Source organism: Peromyscus eremicus, chromosome 1, assembly GCF_949786415.1.
Source record: "Peromyscus eremicus chromosome 1, PerEre_H2_v1, whole genome shotgun sequence".
In the NCBI taxonomy this organism is placed as follows: Eukaryota; Metazoa; Chordata; class Mammalia; order Rodentia; family Cricetidae; genus Peromyscus; species Peromyscus eremicus.
This window is the reverse complement of record NC_081416.1, coordinates 167865688-167883437: the sequence shown is the minus strand read 5'-3', so window position 1 is coordinate 167883437 and position 17750 is coordinate 167865688. Positions and strand designations below refer to the sequence as shown.

Sequence of the window (17750 nt, the reverse complement as noted above, 5' to 3'; positions counted from 1 at the left end):
CCTTAACCCATTGGTGATTCAGTTGAGAATTATTCAGTTTCCATGAGATTGTAGGTTTTCTGTAGTTTTTGTTGTTGTTGAAATCTAACTTTAAACCATGGTGGTCTGATAGAACACAGGAGGTTATTCCAATTGTTTTGTATCTGTTGAGATTTGCTTTGTGGCCAAGTATGTGGTCGATTTTAGAGAAGGTTCCATGGGGTGCTGAGAAGAAGGTATATTCTTTTTTGTTAGGATGGAATGTTCTTTAGATATCAATTAAGCCCATTTGAGTCATAACATCAGTTAAGTCCTATATTTATCTGTTAAGTTTCATTTTGGGAGATCTGTCCAGTGGTGAAAGTGGGGTGTTGCAGTCTCCCACTATTAATGTGTGGGGTTTTATATGTGGTTTAAGCTTTAGTAATGTTTCTTTTACATGTGTGGATGCTCTTGTGTTTGGGGCATAAATGTTCAGAATTGAGACTTCATCTTGGTGGATCTTTCTTGTGATGAGTATGTAATGCCCTTCTTGATCTCCTTTGATTGATTTTAGTTTGAAGTCTATTTTGCTGGATATTAAGATGGCTATAGTGGTTGCTTCTTAAGACCATTTGGTTGGAAAATCTTTTCCCAGTCTCTGGATAAGTAAGACAATTGATTAGCTTGATCTGTTTGGGAGGCACCCAGGCAGTGGGACTGGGACCTGTCCTCAGTGCATGTGCTGGCTGTTTGGAATCTGGGGCTTATACAGGGACACTTGGCTCAGCCTGGGAAGAGGGGACTGGACCTGCCTGGACTGAAGCTACCAAGTTGGACTCAATCCTCAGGGAAGTCTTTGCGATGGAGGAGATGGGAATGGGGGGTGGGCTGGTGGGAAGGTAGAGGGGAAGTGGGAAGGGGGAGAACAAGGAAATCCATGGCTGATATGTAAAATTAAATTAAATTATAAAATAAAATAAAATAAAATAAAATAAAATAAAATAAAATAGTATCACTGCCGAATTCAATGTCACTGAGCTTACGTCACAGATTCTCACCTAAATGTTTTATAACCTTTGTTATTGCACTTAGGTATTGGATCCACTTAGAGTCAATGTTTGTATAAGGTATTAAGAAACAGGACTTGGGCATGGAACAACCCTTTGCCTGAGCATCCTCTCTACTGCTCAACTCTAAGCATACTTGTCAAAGATCATTTGGCCACAGGGTAGAACTGGACAAAAGAATGGTTTGACTTGGTGCTCTTTCTGGTTGTGACTGTAGTAGGTTTTGCTTCAGGTGGTTGTTTTGTTTGTTTTTGAGATAGGTATAGTCAGAAGTTTTCCTGTGTCCTGCCTGAGCCCTGCAGTCTGGATGAATATCTCCCACCCACATCCCACAGCCAATTGGTCCCAAATAAACACACAGAGGCTTATGTTATTTTCAAACAATATGGCCTAATGGCTCAGGCTTCTCACTAGCTAGCTCTTACATCTTAAATTAACCCATTTCTATGAATCTATACTTTGCCACATGGCTTGTGGCTTACCAGTACTTTTACTTCTTGCTTCTCCTGGTGGCAGCTAGCAGCATCTGCCCCACTCTCCTTTCTTCTCTCACTTTCTCTCTCTTGGATTTGCCTTCCTGGCTCCATCCTGCCCTGCCATAGGCCAAAGCAGCCTTATTTATCAACCAATCAGAGCAACACATATTCACAGCACACAGAAAGACATCCCACAGCGATGGGGTGTTACTATGTAGCTCAGTCTGGCTTGGAACTCACTTGGTAGTCTAGCCTGATCCTGAGCTCATGGCATCCTCTTGCCTCAGTCCTTCAACTACTGGGATTATAGGCATAAAACCCCACAGATGGCACCATATTTCTCTTTTTTTTTAATTGCATATCCATTTACTGGTTGTTTACTGGTGGGAGACAGCTGGAGGGCCCCAGGGTTGTGCCCACAGCTCTGATGCCTGTGGTGGGAGAAGGGAGTGGGTTTTTGGCTGCAGTACAGGCCTAACAGTCTATTCTAGGTGGAGGCTGGGTTCTGGAAAGAGAGTCACCTGCTATACTACAACTGTGTGTCACCAAAGAAGGTTTGTCTTCATACCCTGGCTGGGAGCTCTGAGAGTTGGGGGTCTATGCTGGCTAGTTTTATATCAACATGACTCAAACTAACCCATATGGGAAGATGAAACTCCTGTTGAGAAAATACCTCCCTTCCACCAGATTGACCTGTGGGAAAACCTGTGGGACATTTTCTTGAATGATGATTGGTTTGAGTAGGTCCAACTCTTGGTGGTATTGCCAAGCCTGAAGATGTGGCCCTGGATTGTGCTGATTTATTACCTCCTTGGAGATTCTAACTAAGACAGAGTGCCTTTGAGAAAAAGTGGCCATTTAGAGTACACTCAGCCTCAACATTCTTTCAGTTAACTCCTGGCCACAGGAACAAGAGAGGAGAATATTTACATCTGCCACTATTAGGACAATAAAAAAAGATGTGATCATTAAAAATAACTGTAATTATAGAGTAAAAAATTGCTATGTGACTTTCTCCCAGCTTCAGAGCCTTCTAAGGACTGCCAGAGTGGATATGATTTAGGCTGCAGCCTAAAGCACACTCTCTCGCCACCCACCACAGGCAAGGACTTGAAGGAAGGCACATGGCCAGCCTAGAAACACAGTACTTATGGGAGTACTAGGAGAGAATAACTTGCTTATTGCCTCACTTCTCCTAATCTACCTTCTCACAGGAAGTGCACTCCCTAAAACAACAAACAGATGTCAGACACAATCAGAGAGTTCTTGTCCACTTGCTCGGTGAGGATGAATTTATCATGATGCTTCTTCTCTTTTCTCTCCATGACAGGTGAATCTCCAAAACCAAAACATCTACCCTCATTAAGGGGTATCATTGGCATTGTTGCCCAATGTCTGATGGGGATGATTGCAGTAATATTTTTACTGGGTTTGCTGTGGCGCAGACATCATGGCAGGTGAAGTATCTTACACCCTTCCACCTACTCTTCCATTCCCTCCCTGCTTGGGAAAGGGAAGAGGCTTCCTTCACTTTATGTCTGGACTCCATCTTCTTCTCTTTGCTATGTGTGTGCTGTGTTCCTCATATCACTGCCTTCCTATGTCCTGTACCCCACTGTCTGTTGGTCATGGACACTCCTTTCTTCATGAAATTTGGAGATAAATTGACTTCATCTTTCACCAGGGAGCCACAAATTGAGAACGACATCAAACAAGTGGACAATGAGCCAACCAACCTCAATGAGCCAACCAATGCCAATGAGCCATCCAACCTCAATGAAACCTCAAAAGCAGCCTCAAATGTGAAAAAGAAAAAGAAAAAGAAGTCAAAAGTAAATTCTCTATTTTGTTGTCACAGCAGCAGGGATGGAGGGAGGGACTGAGATAGCCTAGTGGAGGCAGAAGAATCAGGGTCCTCTTGACAAGTGAAAGAAAAACCCACCAGTGGGAGACAAAGGAGTGTGGGTTGAAGACCGAATGTGCAGAGCACTGAAAGAACAGATCTTTGGGCCTGCAATGTTCCACTTAACCAAAGTACCATCCCAAGAACCAGTTAGAAAATAGCAAATATGATGGGGTAAAAGGATCAAAGGCTAGGAGGGTCTGGTTAAGGGGCTGGTTAGATTGGAAAAGGAGCCAGCACCAAGAAAGGCAGTGGCAGCCATGGTGTGAATGCACAGCAAGGACACCAAGTACCTCCCAGGAAACATCTGCTCCCAGGGTCCTTCTCAACTGAGGAACCAAACAACAGTGACAGTGTCTCTCATTTCTTTAGGGCAAGAAGTAAGAGCATGCTCAGTGAGGACAACTGGACCCATCCACCAACAGTAAGTAAAGGCACTGACATTCGGGAATGAAAGGTCCCACCACCTGTGCGTCCTTCCATGGCATCCTGGACACTAGCCACTGTCTCCTGTCTGACTTACAGAGCAGATCTTCTCTTCTCAACCTCTGGATGGCATTTTCTTTAGGCTGGCAAGCAGTTCCCAAATAAAGACATGGAGACTTATTATTAATTATGAATGCTCACCCTTAGCTTAGGCTTGTCCAACTAGCTCCTTTACCTTAATTTAAACTGTTTCTGTTCATCTATTTTTTTGCCTCAGGCCTTTTTACCTTTCTTTCATTCTGTATGTCCTATTTTCCTGCTTCCTCCCTGTCTGTCTGTCTGTCTCCTGGTGTCTCCCTGGCTTCTTTTTTCTTTCTTTTTTGAGCTAAATATCTCCTCCTACTTACTCTCCCTGGCCAGATGTCCCACATACACGTCTTCCCTTGCTATTAGACATTCAGCTTTTTCTTAGAAAAGTCGGGTGCCTTAGGCAGACAAGGTAAAACAGCAACAGGTCTCTACATAGTTATACAAATATTGCACAACACCAGTCCTCAGGTGCTGTAGGTCCTCACCGCCTTCCCAGTCACAGGAGACCAAGTCAGTGCTGAAGGGAGTCTCAGTCCACCTAGGCTAAGCTGGCATGTGGAAACCACATGTCCAAGAGCAAGTTCCTCACATTAATGCCTTCCCTGCTGTCTGTGAAGGTTGTGGGAATTCATTCTCCCTTAGGGAGACTCTCTGCTGTGTGTGCTGTGTGTGCTCTGGGTGACATGGATCACTGTGCTCCTCCTTGTCATAGGAATATGTCAGTCACAAGTATCACTGAGGAAAGAATAGTCAAGGCTTTGTGAACTTAGAGAACTCCTGAACTGAATAACTCAGGTCTCTGTCCTTGTTACCTCTCCTCTGGTCCTAATAAGCTAAGTCTGTGAAACAGACTCTGTAGGATGCAAATCCTCTACCTGGACTTGGGCATAACACCCCTCACCCCCACCCCACATCTACCACCACCTCTTGCCACCTCCTACTACTACAAATCACAAGTCTTAGATGAGCTTTGCACTTCCATGCTCTGGTGACTCTTCTCTTGCTTCCCCAGGTCACATGACAACTCTCCTAATGAGGTAAGCACTGCCACTTTCACTGCCTGCTTCCTCTCAGAAGTCTCTGGAGAGATGGGGACACTCAGAGCCACAACTGTGTGTCCTAAGTTCCTCGTGCAGCAGACGAGGAGCTGCACCTCTTACCCTTAGACTGCTCGCCTACATTCTGCCCACTACAAAAGAGGTTACAGGTGTGGGTGAGCTAGTCCCTGTGTAGTTCCCAGCACAGAACCAAAGAGGAAAGGGTCACACCCCTCTCCTTTCTCTCTCCTCATCTGAACCTGCTCTGGCCTTCAGAGGAAAGACTCCATTCCAGTCAGTCAGAAGTGCAGGCTCGGGATCTCTCTGTGTCCCCTTCTCTGCCCTCCAGCCTAGTCCCTTGTAGTCTGCCAGATAGATTCAGACAAGAGACATCCTATCCTGTAGGAGACTGGCAGGTTTCTTATAGAATGATGGGAGACATGTAGCACAAATCTTAAAAGATCTTATTAATGAAAATAAAACTGGAGCCAGGTGTAGCTAGAGTTTTCCTGCCTTGCCCACAGTCAGGACAAATCTTTGTCACCCGCCAGTCCCACAGCTGCTCAGACCCAACCAAGTAAGTACAGAGACTTATATTGGTTACAAACTGTATGGCCATGGCAGGCTTCTTGCTAACTGTTCTTACAGCTTAAATTAATCCATTTCCATAAATCTATACCTTGCCACATGGCTCGTGGCTTACCAGGATCTTCACATGCGGCTTGTCTGGTGGCGGCTGGCAGTGTCTCCCTCACCCAGCTTCCTGTTCTCTCAATTCTCCTCTGTTAGTCCCGTCCAGCCTATACTTCCTGCCTGGCCACTGGCCAATCAGTGATTTATTTATTGACCAATCAGCAACACATTTGACATACAGACCATCCCACAGCACTTCCCCTTTTCTTTTCTTAAAAAGGAAGGTTTTTATTACTGTAGCTCTATAGTACAGCTTGAAGTCAGGGATCGTGATGCCTCCAGAGGTTGTGTTATTGTACAGGATTCTTTTGGCTATCCTGGGTTTTTTGTTTTTCCATATGAAGTTGAGTATTGTTCTTTCCAGGTCTGTGAAGAATTGTGTTGGTATTTTGATGGGGATTGCATTGAATCTGTAGATTGCTTTTGGTAAGATTGCCATTTTTACTATGTTAGTCCTGCGTATCCATGAGCATGGGAGATCTTTCCATTTTCTTACATCTTCTTCAATTTCTTTTTTCAGGGACTTAAAGTTCTTGTCATATAGGTCCTTCACTTGCTTGGTTAGTGTTACCCCAAGGTATTTTATGTCATTTGTGGCTATAGTAAAGGGTGATGTATCTCTGATTTCCTTCTCCGCTTCTTTATCCATTGTATATAGGAGGGCTACTGATTTTTTTGAGTTGATCTTGTATCCTGCTATGTTGCTGAAGGTGTTTATAAGCTGTATCAGTTCCTTGGTGGAATCTTTGGGGTTGCTCAAGTATACTATCATGTCATCTGCAAATAGGGAAAGCTTGACTTCTTCCTTTCCAATTTGTATCCCCTTAATCTCCTTATGTTGTCTTATTGCTCTGGCTAGAACTTCGAATACTATATTGAATAAGTATGGGGAGAGCGGACAGCCTTGCCTCGTTCCTGATTTTAGTGGAATTGCTTTGAGTTTCTCTCCATTTAATTTGATGTTAAAGTGCACAATGGAAAAAAGAAAGCATCTTCAACAAATGGTGCTGGCAAAACTGGATATCAACATGTAGAAGGCTGCAAATAGATCCATATTTATCACCGTGCACAAAACTTAAGTCCAAGTGGATCAAGGACCTCAACATAAATCCAGCTACTCTGAACCTGCTAGAAGAGAAAGTAGGAAGTAGTCTTGAACGCATTGGCATAGGAGACCACTTCCTAAATAGAACACCAGTAGCACAGACACTGAGAGAAACAATCAATCAATGAGACCTCTTGAAACTGAGAAGGTTTTGTAGAGCAAAGGATATGGTCAACAAGGCAAAGTGACAGCCTACAGAATGGGAAAAGATCTTCACCAACCCCACATCTGACAGAGGACTGATATCCAGAATATATAAGAAACTCAAGAAATTAGACATCAAAATGCCCAACAGTCCAATTAAGAAATGGGCTATAGAACTAAACAGAGAATTCTCAACAGAGGAAACTCAAATGGCTGAAACACATTTAAGGAATTGCTCAACATCCCTAATCATCAGGGAAATGCAAATCAAAACAACTCTGAGATACCACCTTACGCCTGTCAGAATGGCTAAGATCAAAAACACTGAAGACACCTTATGCTGGAGAGGATGTGGAGCTAGGGGAACTCTCCTCCACTGCTGGTGGGAATGCAAGCTTGTACAACCACTTTGGAAATCAATATGGTGCTTTCTTAGAAAATTGGGAATCCATCTCCCCCAAGATCCAGCTATACCACTCTTGGGCATATACCCAAGGAATGCTCAACCACACCACAAGAGCACTTGTTCAGCTATGTTCATATCAGCATTGTTTGTAATAGCCAGAACATGGAAACAACCTAGATGCCCTTCAACTGAAGAATGGATAAACAAAATGTGGTACATATACACAATGGAATACTACTCAGCAGAGAAAAACAATGACATCATGAGGTTTGCAGACAAATGGATGGATCTAGAAAAAAATCATCCTGAGTGAGGTAACCCAGACTCAGAAAGACAAACATGGTATGTACTCACTCATAGCAGGATACTAGATGTGGAACAAGGATGACTGGACTGCTGCTCACATCACCAGGGAGGCTACCTGGAAAACAGGACCCCAAGAAAGACACGGGGATCGCCCAATGACAGAGAAATGGAATGAGATCTACATGAACAGCCTGGACATGAGTGGGGGTAGTGAAGGGCGATGGTCAAGGGCAAGAGAGCTTGGGGGAGCGGGAGATCCCAGCTGGATCAACAATAGAGAGGGAGAACAAGGAATAGGCGACCATGGTAAATGAAGACCACATGAGAATAGGAAGAAGCAAAGTGCTAGAGAGGCCCACAGAAATCCACAAAGATACCCCCACAACAGACTGCTGGCAATGGTCGAGATACAGCCCGAACTGACCTACTCTGGTGATGGGATGGCCAAACACCCTAATTGTCGAGCTAGAAACCTCATCCAACTACTGAGGGATCTGGATGCAGAGATCCATGACTAGGCCCCAGGTGGATCTCTGGGAGTCCAATTAGCGAGAATGAGGAGGGTTTATATGAGCGAGAATTGTTGAGACCAAGGTTGGATAAAGCACAGAGACAAACAGCCAAACGAACGGAAACATGTGAAATATGTACCAATGGCTGAGGGGTCACCAACTGGATCAGGCCCTCTGAGTGGGTGAGACAGTTGATTGGCCTGATCTGTTTGGGAGGCATCCAGGCAGTGGGACCGGGTCCTGTGCTCATTACATGAGTTGGCTGTTTGAAACCTGGGGCCTATGCAGGGTCCTTTGGCTTGGCCTGGGAGGAGGGGACTGGACCTACCTGGGCTGAGTCTACCAGGTTGATCTCATTCTGTGGGGAAGGCTTTGCCCTGAGGAGATGGGAATGGGGGCCAGGCTGGGGGGAAGGTGAGGGGGCTGGAGGGGGAGAACAAGGGAATCCGTGGCTGATATGTAGAACTGAATTGTATTGCAAAATAAAAATTAAAAAAAAATAAAAAAATAAAAAAATAAAAAAAGAAAGGTTTTAACCTTTACACATCTCCAAAGTCAGCTTGGTATATTTGGGAATTTGGGCATAGCTTCTCTTACTACTTCCTGCTGGAGGGGGGTGCTGTATCTTATGGGGACATAAAGAATATTTTAGGATTATGGAGTAGTCCATGAGGGTGTATCGTCTGAGCCAGTTTCCTTGAAATGGTTCTGGATGTTGGATCATCTGGGCCATGGTGTCATTGGAGACCTTTCAGGTGGTCTTGGCTGGTCAAACCTGATGTGTCTTAATCTGGAACAAATCCATAGCTTCTGGCTTTCTGTGGAAACAAAAGCAGAGCCTCCTTTCCAAAGCAACATATCTTTACATCCAAATTTTGAAGTCAAGGTACCTTTAAAATATACATTTTGGCATAACTCAACAGCTTTTGTAATCAAATGTTTTTCTTCAGTTACAAATATCAAAGAGAACATAATCCAGATTCTCTGTGTGGTAGCCATCTTTACGTGGCTTATTTTTTTATATTACCTTGAGCCTATTGCTTTAAACTGCAGCCTTCTAAGCCTGAAACGGCACTGGCGCTATGGCTGCTGGCTCTGCCCACTTCAGCTTTCCAACATGGCGGTGGTACGTTTTCTGCCAGTTCTGGGAACCATCAACTCTCAGAAATAGTAGATCTATGCTTCTATCAAAGCAGTGTGTAGCCCAGAAACCTCTTTTTTTGTTTGTTTGTTTGTTTGTTTGTTTGTTTGTTTGTTTGTTTGTTTGTTTGTTTTGTACTAGCAAAGGCTAAATCCATCACACAGCTTAATGTGCCACTTGCAGAGGCCTCATTCCCACCATACAGCAGGTCGAGCATGCACGCCAGGAACCAGCCATAGTAGCTCAAACATGCAGGCTGCCACTAGCTTGAAAGAGACAACTAGGAGCTGTTTTTAGCTCTGTTTTAGAATCTTTTTACTCAAGTTTTAGGTGGAAACTCTTGCCAACACGTTGGGCGCCAGCCAGGTATTGGGGTGAATGCTGGAAGATCAGAGAAGCAGAACAAGCCACAGCCACCTCACCTTGCCAATTCCTGATCCTGTTTCCTCAGCCTGGAAGCCTCTATGTCCTCATCCAAATGGATCTCAGCTGAACTGCTGCTCAAAACCTTGAAAGCTTAACCAGCTCTAGTTCCTGGTCCTCATGCCTTAAATACCTTTCTGCTTTCTGCCATCACTTCCTGGGATTAAAGGCATGAGTCACCATGCCTGGCTGTTTCCAGTGTGGCTTTGAACTCACAGAGACCCAGATGGATCTCTGCCTCCAGAAGACTAGGATTAAAGGTGTGAGTGCCAACATTTACTGGCCTCTATGTCTGTCTAGTGGCTGTTCTGTTCTCTGACCCCAGATAAATTTATTAGGGTGCACGATATATTGGGGAATACAATATCACCACAGAGGCATGCTCAAAAGTGAGGGTGGACATTGACCAAAGGGCCACTGCAGATGAAAGGCTCTCAAGGATCGAGAGTGGACAATGGCCAGGGACCACGGGCTGCATGTTAAAGTAGGCCGGGTGCTGTCTTCTAAAGTCTCTGGCACAGGAGGCCTTCATGAGATGTTTTTCTGTGCATGACAAACAGACCATGTGGGTTGACTCTAAAGGAGGGGACTATTGTGTATCTCTTTTTTTTTTTTTTTTGCCAGAAGGCTCCAGCCACATAGTAACTTATATTCTTCTTAGCAATTGAGATGGTGACTTGGAGAATTTAAAGGCTGGAAATGTAGTCCTATTGCTAGAGTGCTTGCCTGGCTGTCCCTGGCCTAGGTTTGATCCACAGAATCACAGTGGAGCACACCTGCAGTCACATCACTTGGTCCCTGGAGAACATGGGGACTCCCTGGGCTACATGAGAGCCAGTTCACACCAACACACACACACACAAACACATACACACACACAAACAAACAAACCAGGATTAGGGCAGAAGACATGGTTTAGTGTGTAAAGTGCAGTTTACAAATTGACACCTGAGTTCATTCCCCAAGCCCTTAGGTGAAAGAGGATACCCCTCCTGCAAGTTGTCCTTTGAGATGCACCCATGCTCTGTCTGTCTGTCTGTCTGTCTCTGTCTCTGTCTCTGTATCTCTCTCTGTCTTGAGACTAACTGTATGATCATACTTTTCAGGTGGATGGAGCTTCATATTATTTCCTGAAGAACAATGTCCAGCAACCCAAATCCATAACTTCAGTCTTCCCATCTCCACCAGCAACAGCAACTGTCTTCTGAAGTAAAAACACAGCAATGGAACTGTCCCATTAGCTGCTGCTCATGTATTCCCAGTCTCCTGCCCCTCACTACGGGGGAAAGGGGAAGAGAATCCCCAAAGGACACAATCCTGCAGCCCCAGCCTTCAGAGTCAGCAGAGAGAAAGGCAGATAATGGATTGAGTAACCGGTGGCTAGCAGGAAGGGAATGCTGGTGAGGGATTGCACCCTTTAGACCACACAGCAAGAGTAGTTTATGGAGTCCACTGTAGCCAGGGAGCCAGCTGAGTAGTGACCTTAAAACTGGCTTTGGCAATAAAAAATGGGCTGTGATAGGGGATGACCTCCACTGGGGAAAGCCCTCTGACAGTTAAGTGACAATGTGTGCAGGTTCCTGGCATGCGATATCTGCCATCAGAAAAATGACGATGTAGTCTTGCTTGTGTACAGTTCTAGGAGTCCAGTGGCAGCCACTCTATACCTATTTCCTATCATAGGAATTTGCTGTACACATGGCAGGCCATGAAATCCAGGGTCCTGCAAACAGGAACTGTCTTGGTTGGTCACAGCTGCAGTTCCATGGTGGAGAGATACAATCTTCCATGCATGTCTGTTTGGGATTACATTTCACCTCTCAGCTGTGACTTGTTCTCTAGTTCCACAAAGCTAAGTGGGCAAGCCTTCAGCAAGCACATGAAGCACTCCTCGACATTTGCCCGCTCTGTTCTCAGGGCATCCTCGCACACACTACTGTCTCCTTAGCTCCCCGACACTAGCTCCTTCTCCTAAAGGGAATGTCCAGTGTCCTATCACATACTCCAGATTCCTCTCTTGCTCACACTTCCTACTCTTGCCAACACTTAGCTCTGTGGGGCCCTCTGTTCTAATTGCATCTATCTCCCTGTACACCTCTGCCCCACTACTGTGACAGGAGAGTAGTGACTGAAAAGGTTGCATCAGGAAAGAAACTAGTTGACCAGGAAGACTAGAAGCCTGTCCCCACCTGACTTCATACAGTCGAGCATACTCAAAAGATGCCAGGGATAGAAGCTGGAGATGTGGTTTGGTGGATCTAAGCACTTGGCTCCTCTTCCAGAGGACTCAGATCCCCATCAACCACACAGCTAAAAACCTTTTGTAACTGTGGTGTCAGGGGATCTAGTACCATCTTCTCTCCCCAGGGTGTACATATACATAATGTACACACATACATGCCAGCAAACCACCACCAGCACTACCATCACCACCACCAGCACTACCATCACCACCAACACCAGCACCACCCACATACTCAGGCATAGTGGGACAGGCAGGGAGTGTACACAAAAACAGAGCAGTGACTACTATGTAAGTCCTATAGAGGGCCTTGTGGATCCTAGCTTCTATCTAGGAACTCAGTGAGATCAAAGGAAAATCAAAATGAGACCACTTTGCATTCATAGTTACCACTGTGCTGACACATATGGACCCCCTGTCTTGGATCAAGACCATGGCGGTCCATCCTCTGTGTCTTTACTTTGCTGTTTGGGGCCCACATACCTGTACTCTTTGGGTACTTTCTTCTGTTATATCCATGCTTGAGATCCACTGTTTGAGAAATAAAGCAATGGCCACCCACATTTCTACGTTCCCCATGGGCTCATGCCCTGGTGAGGTGTGGGCTCATGAGCTGACCTCACCACACAGAAAGAAACCAAGTGACTTTGTTGCCGTCTCGGCTGGTGATTTCATCAAGATAGAAGTGACCATGTGACTTGGCCATTATCTTGGTTAGTAACGTTTTTGAAATATTTGGCAGTATTGAGAGCCCTCAGAGGATCACTGCACTCCTAGGACTTCCTGTGCCACAGGCAGTCAGGTACACATCCCAGTCTGCCTCTTCCAACTTTTCCATTTTAATTTCATCTTCTGTATTCCTAGTGGGATCATGGAATTGGGAGACTCAGAAGAGACTCCAACATGGGCTCTATTGCCACATGATAAAAATCGACATTTTTTTGGGGGGGGCGGTGGTTCAAGACAGAGATTTTTCTGGGTAACAATTCTGGCTGTCCTAGAACTTGCTCTGTAGACAAGGCTAGCCATAAACTCATTCAGATCTGCCTGGCTCTGCCTCCCAAGTGCAGGAATTAAAGGTGTGTGCCACCACCATCCATTTTCTGTGTATCTTAAAGAGGGTATACCCAAACTCCGTGTTGCAGTATTTGGGTTGGCACATTGTTTTGGAGGATATATTTACAGCTTTCTATAGGAGTTTTCCCAGCCATGTGCCTCCAAGTAGCTAAAACTTTCAAACTGACAGTCTTTTAATGGAGAGAATAATGAGAGGACGCTCTGTCTAATATAAAAAACATAAAATGGTTAATAAACGTCACCAGTATAAAAAAATGGAAACTTGTAAACATGTACAAAATAATATATAAGACTTATCACTCATAAATTTTGAAGAGGATGGAGAGCCAGAGGTTCTTTTTTTTAATACAAGGAACTTCTGGTAGATTTAAGCATAGGATTGGAGGAGGAGAAAATGACTTTTCTACTGTGGGGCTAGAAGTTCCTTTTTTCCAGTTAAAACAAGGAGAATAAATGTCTTCTATGATCTAAAACTGTAATAACAGCTAACATGTCAGTATATGTGTGCCTTCTTTTCTGGGTTGTATACAGAGAGTATTCCCTCACATCAAGGTCATTTTTGATAATGTGCTAAGACACTTACTAAAATGTGAACCTTCTTTTTCTGACAAGTTAGAAAAGGGATATAAAGTCCAAGCAAAGAGTGTTGCTTTATACCTGAATCAGAAAAAGCTTGGAGGATGTGTGAGATAGTCTTAATTTGTTATATTAATCTATGCATGTAGTTTGGACTCAACTTTCTTTTAATAAGGAGGTGTTGCCCAACGCTCTCTTCTGAGTCAGTCAGCTCCCATACTCAGGACTCCTACTGTGCCTGTTTGGAAAAGATCAACAGCTGGGCATGTGGAGAGCTGGTTCTTGAGAGGGTAAACAAGATTGACAGGCTTTAATCAGAACCAGGTGGCCAAAGCTGCCATGTTCTGCTGCTTGCTGGTGCTGTAATGTGACCCCCTTGTTTATTTACATCTTCACCAATTTTCTGTTTTTCTTGGTTTCCTTCACTGCCTAAGCATGGCTGTACTGAAATTTTCTCTGTAGACCAGGCTGGCTTCAAACTCAGAGATCCCCCTGCCTATGCCTTCCCAGTATTGGGATTAAAGGCATGGACCAGCACACCTTTCTTTAAGCTTTTCTTTAATTTCTTTGCAGGAGTTTGAAACTTAGCTTGGTAGAATCTTGCCCTGAGGTCACCACCCCATTTATTCCATTTCTTCATCTGTTTATCACCTTGAATTCAAGAAATAGTTCCATTCCACTTCCTGGTGCTCTTTCTCCTCCAATTGTACATTTTGTATGTTTTCCTAGCTCAGCTTCCTCTTTTTCATTATAAATCTGTATAAGAGTGGCCAGTCATAAACACACAACAGAGTCTATACTAGGCTGTTTTGAGACTTCCTCTGCCAATGGAATTAATCCAAAACACTTCACTTTAGCCTCAGGCAGACTTTTGGGACAAGAACAAAAGGCAGCCATATTCTTCACCAAAATATCACAAGAACAATCTCTAGGCCACATATTAATATTCTTCACCTCTGAAATATCTTGACCAGGCCCCCACATTCAAATAACTCAACACCAATGTCTTCCATGTTCCTACTAGTCTGACCCACTTAGCCGGGCGGTGGTGGCTCACGCCTTTAATCCCAGCACTCGGGAGGCAGAGCCAGGCGGATCTCTGTGAGTTCGAGGCCGGCCTGGGCTACCAAGGCGCAAAGCTACACAGAGAAACCCTGTCTCGAAAAACCAAAAAAAAAAAAAAAGAAGTACTTAAAGCATTTTATTGCTTTCATAACCCAAACTCCCATAAACTATACTACTCCAAATAAAAACATGGTCCAGCCTATCACAATACTCCAGTCCCTGGTGCCAACTTTTGTCTTAATTAGAGTTTCTGTTGCTGTTAAGAGACACCTTGACCACAGCAACTCTTATAAAGGAAAACATTTCATTGGGGTAGTAGCTTACAGTTTCAGACCTTTTGTCTATTATCATCATAGAGGGAAGCATGGCATTGTGCAGACAGACATGGTACTAGAGAAGGAGCTGGTACATCTGATCCACAGGCAAAAGGAAGTTCTCTGAAACACTGGGCATGGCTTGAGCATAGGATACCTCAAAGCACACCCCCACATTGACACACTTCCTTCAACAAGGCCACAGCTCCTAATAGTGCCACTCCCAATAAGCTTATAGGGACCAATTACATCCAAACTATCACAAGGACTCAGGACCTAACAGGTTGTCCCACATCAGCCTTCAGCCAGACAGTCACCTTGCTAGGAACAGGGGCTAGAGGAAAGCCATTATGAAGACCTGAAGGTTCTAGAAAAGGTAGGTGGCCACAAAGAGCATACAGTGTGGTGGGGACAAGTGACTTATGAAGAGGCCTCAGTTGTTGGGGGCTATTGTGTCTGGAAACTCAGAATAAAGCCAGGGAGCCATAACCAGAAACACTTAGCAGGACAGGGCTCCTTAATGTTGTAGCACAAGGCTGTATTCTCAGAGGAACCACTCCACCAATAGACTTACTTTACAGTACCCAGCAACTTGAGCATCACCTCCTGGTGACCATCAGCCAGCTGCTCCACCACCAGGACCTGCAGCTGCTCCTCAGCTCCACCTGCCAACACTCACCTGCATTCTCTACTGTCTGACTCTGGGAAGATCCCATTTCTCGGCCCTCAGGAGGGTGGTGGGAGACCCAGCTTTTCATAGACAACTGAGAATAGAGTGTGCTGATGGAAAGTGTGCAAAACTACACCCCATTTCTAGGGTGACCCTGAAACCCAAAAGCCATCTGCTCCCTCAGGACCAGATAACATCTGTCCCATTGTGGCTGTCACACCCTTCTGATCTTCCAGGTGAGGGCCCTACTTCAAGTCCTTTGGAAAACCTTGCTCCCACTGTTTAAGACACTGTCCAGAATGTTCCACAGCCTCCCCTTCAAAACCCATGTACATAGATCTGAAGTGACTGAGCCCTTGGGGGCACAGCTTCACAATTACAGACAGAAGAACTGGGCTCTGAGTGTCTAGCCATTGTGCCTAGACCATTGCCCCTTCAAGTGATCTGGGTCCTGCCTTGGTTCCCCATCACCAGGTCATGCCATCACACCTTCCACTTGAGGCCCTTGTGGGCCAGGGACTGTACCAGGAATTTCAATTCCAGGCCTGTCTGTGAACTGAGATTGGGGCTGTAGAAGCAGCCACACTTGTCTCAGGGATGACAGGGTCACATGATCTCATGAGGAGCATGTCTGCCCTCTAGAGCAGTGGTTCTCAACCTTTCTAATGCTGTAGCCCTTTAATACAGTTCCTCATGCTGTGGTGAGGCCCCCAAACATGCAATTATTTTAAAAACTATAATTTTGCTACTGCCGTGAATCATAATGTAAGTATCTGATATGCAGGATATCTGATATGCAACCCCTGTCAATGGGTAGTTCATAACCCCTCTCAAAGGGGTTGAGACCCACAGGTTGAGAACTGCTCCTCTAGTGGATGCTTCCTGCCAGAAGGAGCAAAGCAGTTAAGTAATGGGAAGAAATGGGGAGAAGCAGCATGATGTGAAGGGAGGACCCACAGGAGACGGGAAGGGTCACAGTGGGGTTCAAATGTTGTCGGAGTCTTGTCAGAGGAGCTGCAGTTAGCAATGGAGCTTATGGAGTTCGATTTGCCAAATAGCAAAGCTAAAGCCTGGAGAGGCACCAGAGGTGTAGACTAGTCTCCAGAATGCCCCTTGCCCTATTGCACGTAAACCGAAATAGACAGCAGAACACAGGAATGAAGTTTTGTAGGTATCTGCTACACTGAAATCTTAAGTAGCTCCCTGCCAATACAAAAGGAACTGGCTGAAATATACTTGGCTTTCTTAAAACTTGGTTAAGAAATTTATAACAAATTATAAAAGAATCATTGCTTTGGGGTAGAGATGCTATGGAGGGAAAAATCAAGGTGACAAAAATGTTTAACTGCTTGTGGGCTTTAAGGAAAACATGTAACTTGTTATCATACTCTTCTCTATGTGTAAAAATTTTTATTTGTTTTTGGAAAATATATAACTTGTGATTGTGAGATAATATTTTCTTGTGTAGAAATTTTTGTCTTAGAAGGTATAAAAGGGATAAGAGAAAAATAAAGAACATAGAAGGGAAACAGCAGGGAAGAAGAAGGAAACAGCAGGGAAGAAGAAGGGAACAGAGAAAGGACAGAAGAAGCAGTAGACAGAGAAAAATGGAACAAAAAATTAAGCTTTGAAACCTCAGATAACATCTCCTGGGTGTTATTACACTATCGCCAAAGCCACACCTCTTGCTCTTTTCTCTGACTTGCTGAGAGTTGGTTCTTCAGCAAAACTGTCCCTGTGGATACTTTGGCATGGTCACTCTTGTGGGACTGTCTGCACCTTAGAGTTGTCTGGCATTATGTCTCTGTGAGAACTGCAACATGGAGGGAGTGACACTGTTAGTGCCCAGAGCTCTGGGGAAGAGAAAACTGTCCAGCATCCAGCTGCAGTGACTGATGCTCAGCTCCACACGCATGACTCCTGGCTTTTGTTACAGATTTTCTGTAACTTATACCACTGCCATGGGCAAGACAGAGATAAACTGAGTCATTTTCTCCCCTGTTTGTCCACATCTGTCTGTGGTAGGCGAGACCCACCTATGGCCATCCTTGTCTACCTCAGCCTTCTACAGGGACAGCACCAACTCAGGGCCAAATTCTCAGCTGGAGAGCTGAGA

At 44.8% G+C, this 17750-nt stretch overlaps 1 protein-coding gene across 1 annotated transcript in view; it reads left to right on the top strand.

Annotated features, from left to right (window-relative positions):
• The window catches only part of LOC131924779 (carcinoembryonic antigen-related cell adhesion molecule 1-like), an 88438-nt gene extending 77493 nt beyond the window's left edge, over window positions 1-10945 (top strand). Inside the window, exons 6-10 of the mRNA XM_059280072.1 lie at window positions 2835-2961; window positions 3189-3336; window positions 3780-3831; window positions 4936-4960; window positions 10797-10945. Of these exons, the coding sequence (XP_059136055.1) occupies window positions 2835-2961; window positions 3189-3336; window positions 3780-3791 (287 nt within the window). The 3' untranslated portion in view covers window positions 3792-3831; window positions 4936-4960; window positions 10797-10945. The remainder of the gene's footprint in view (window positions 1-2834; window positions 2962-3188; window positions 3337-3779; window positions 3832-4935; window positions 4961-10796) is intronic.
• The last annotated feature ends 6805 nt before the right edge of the window (window positions 10946-17750 follow it).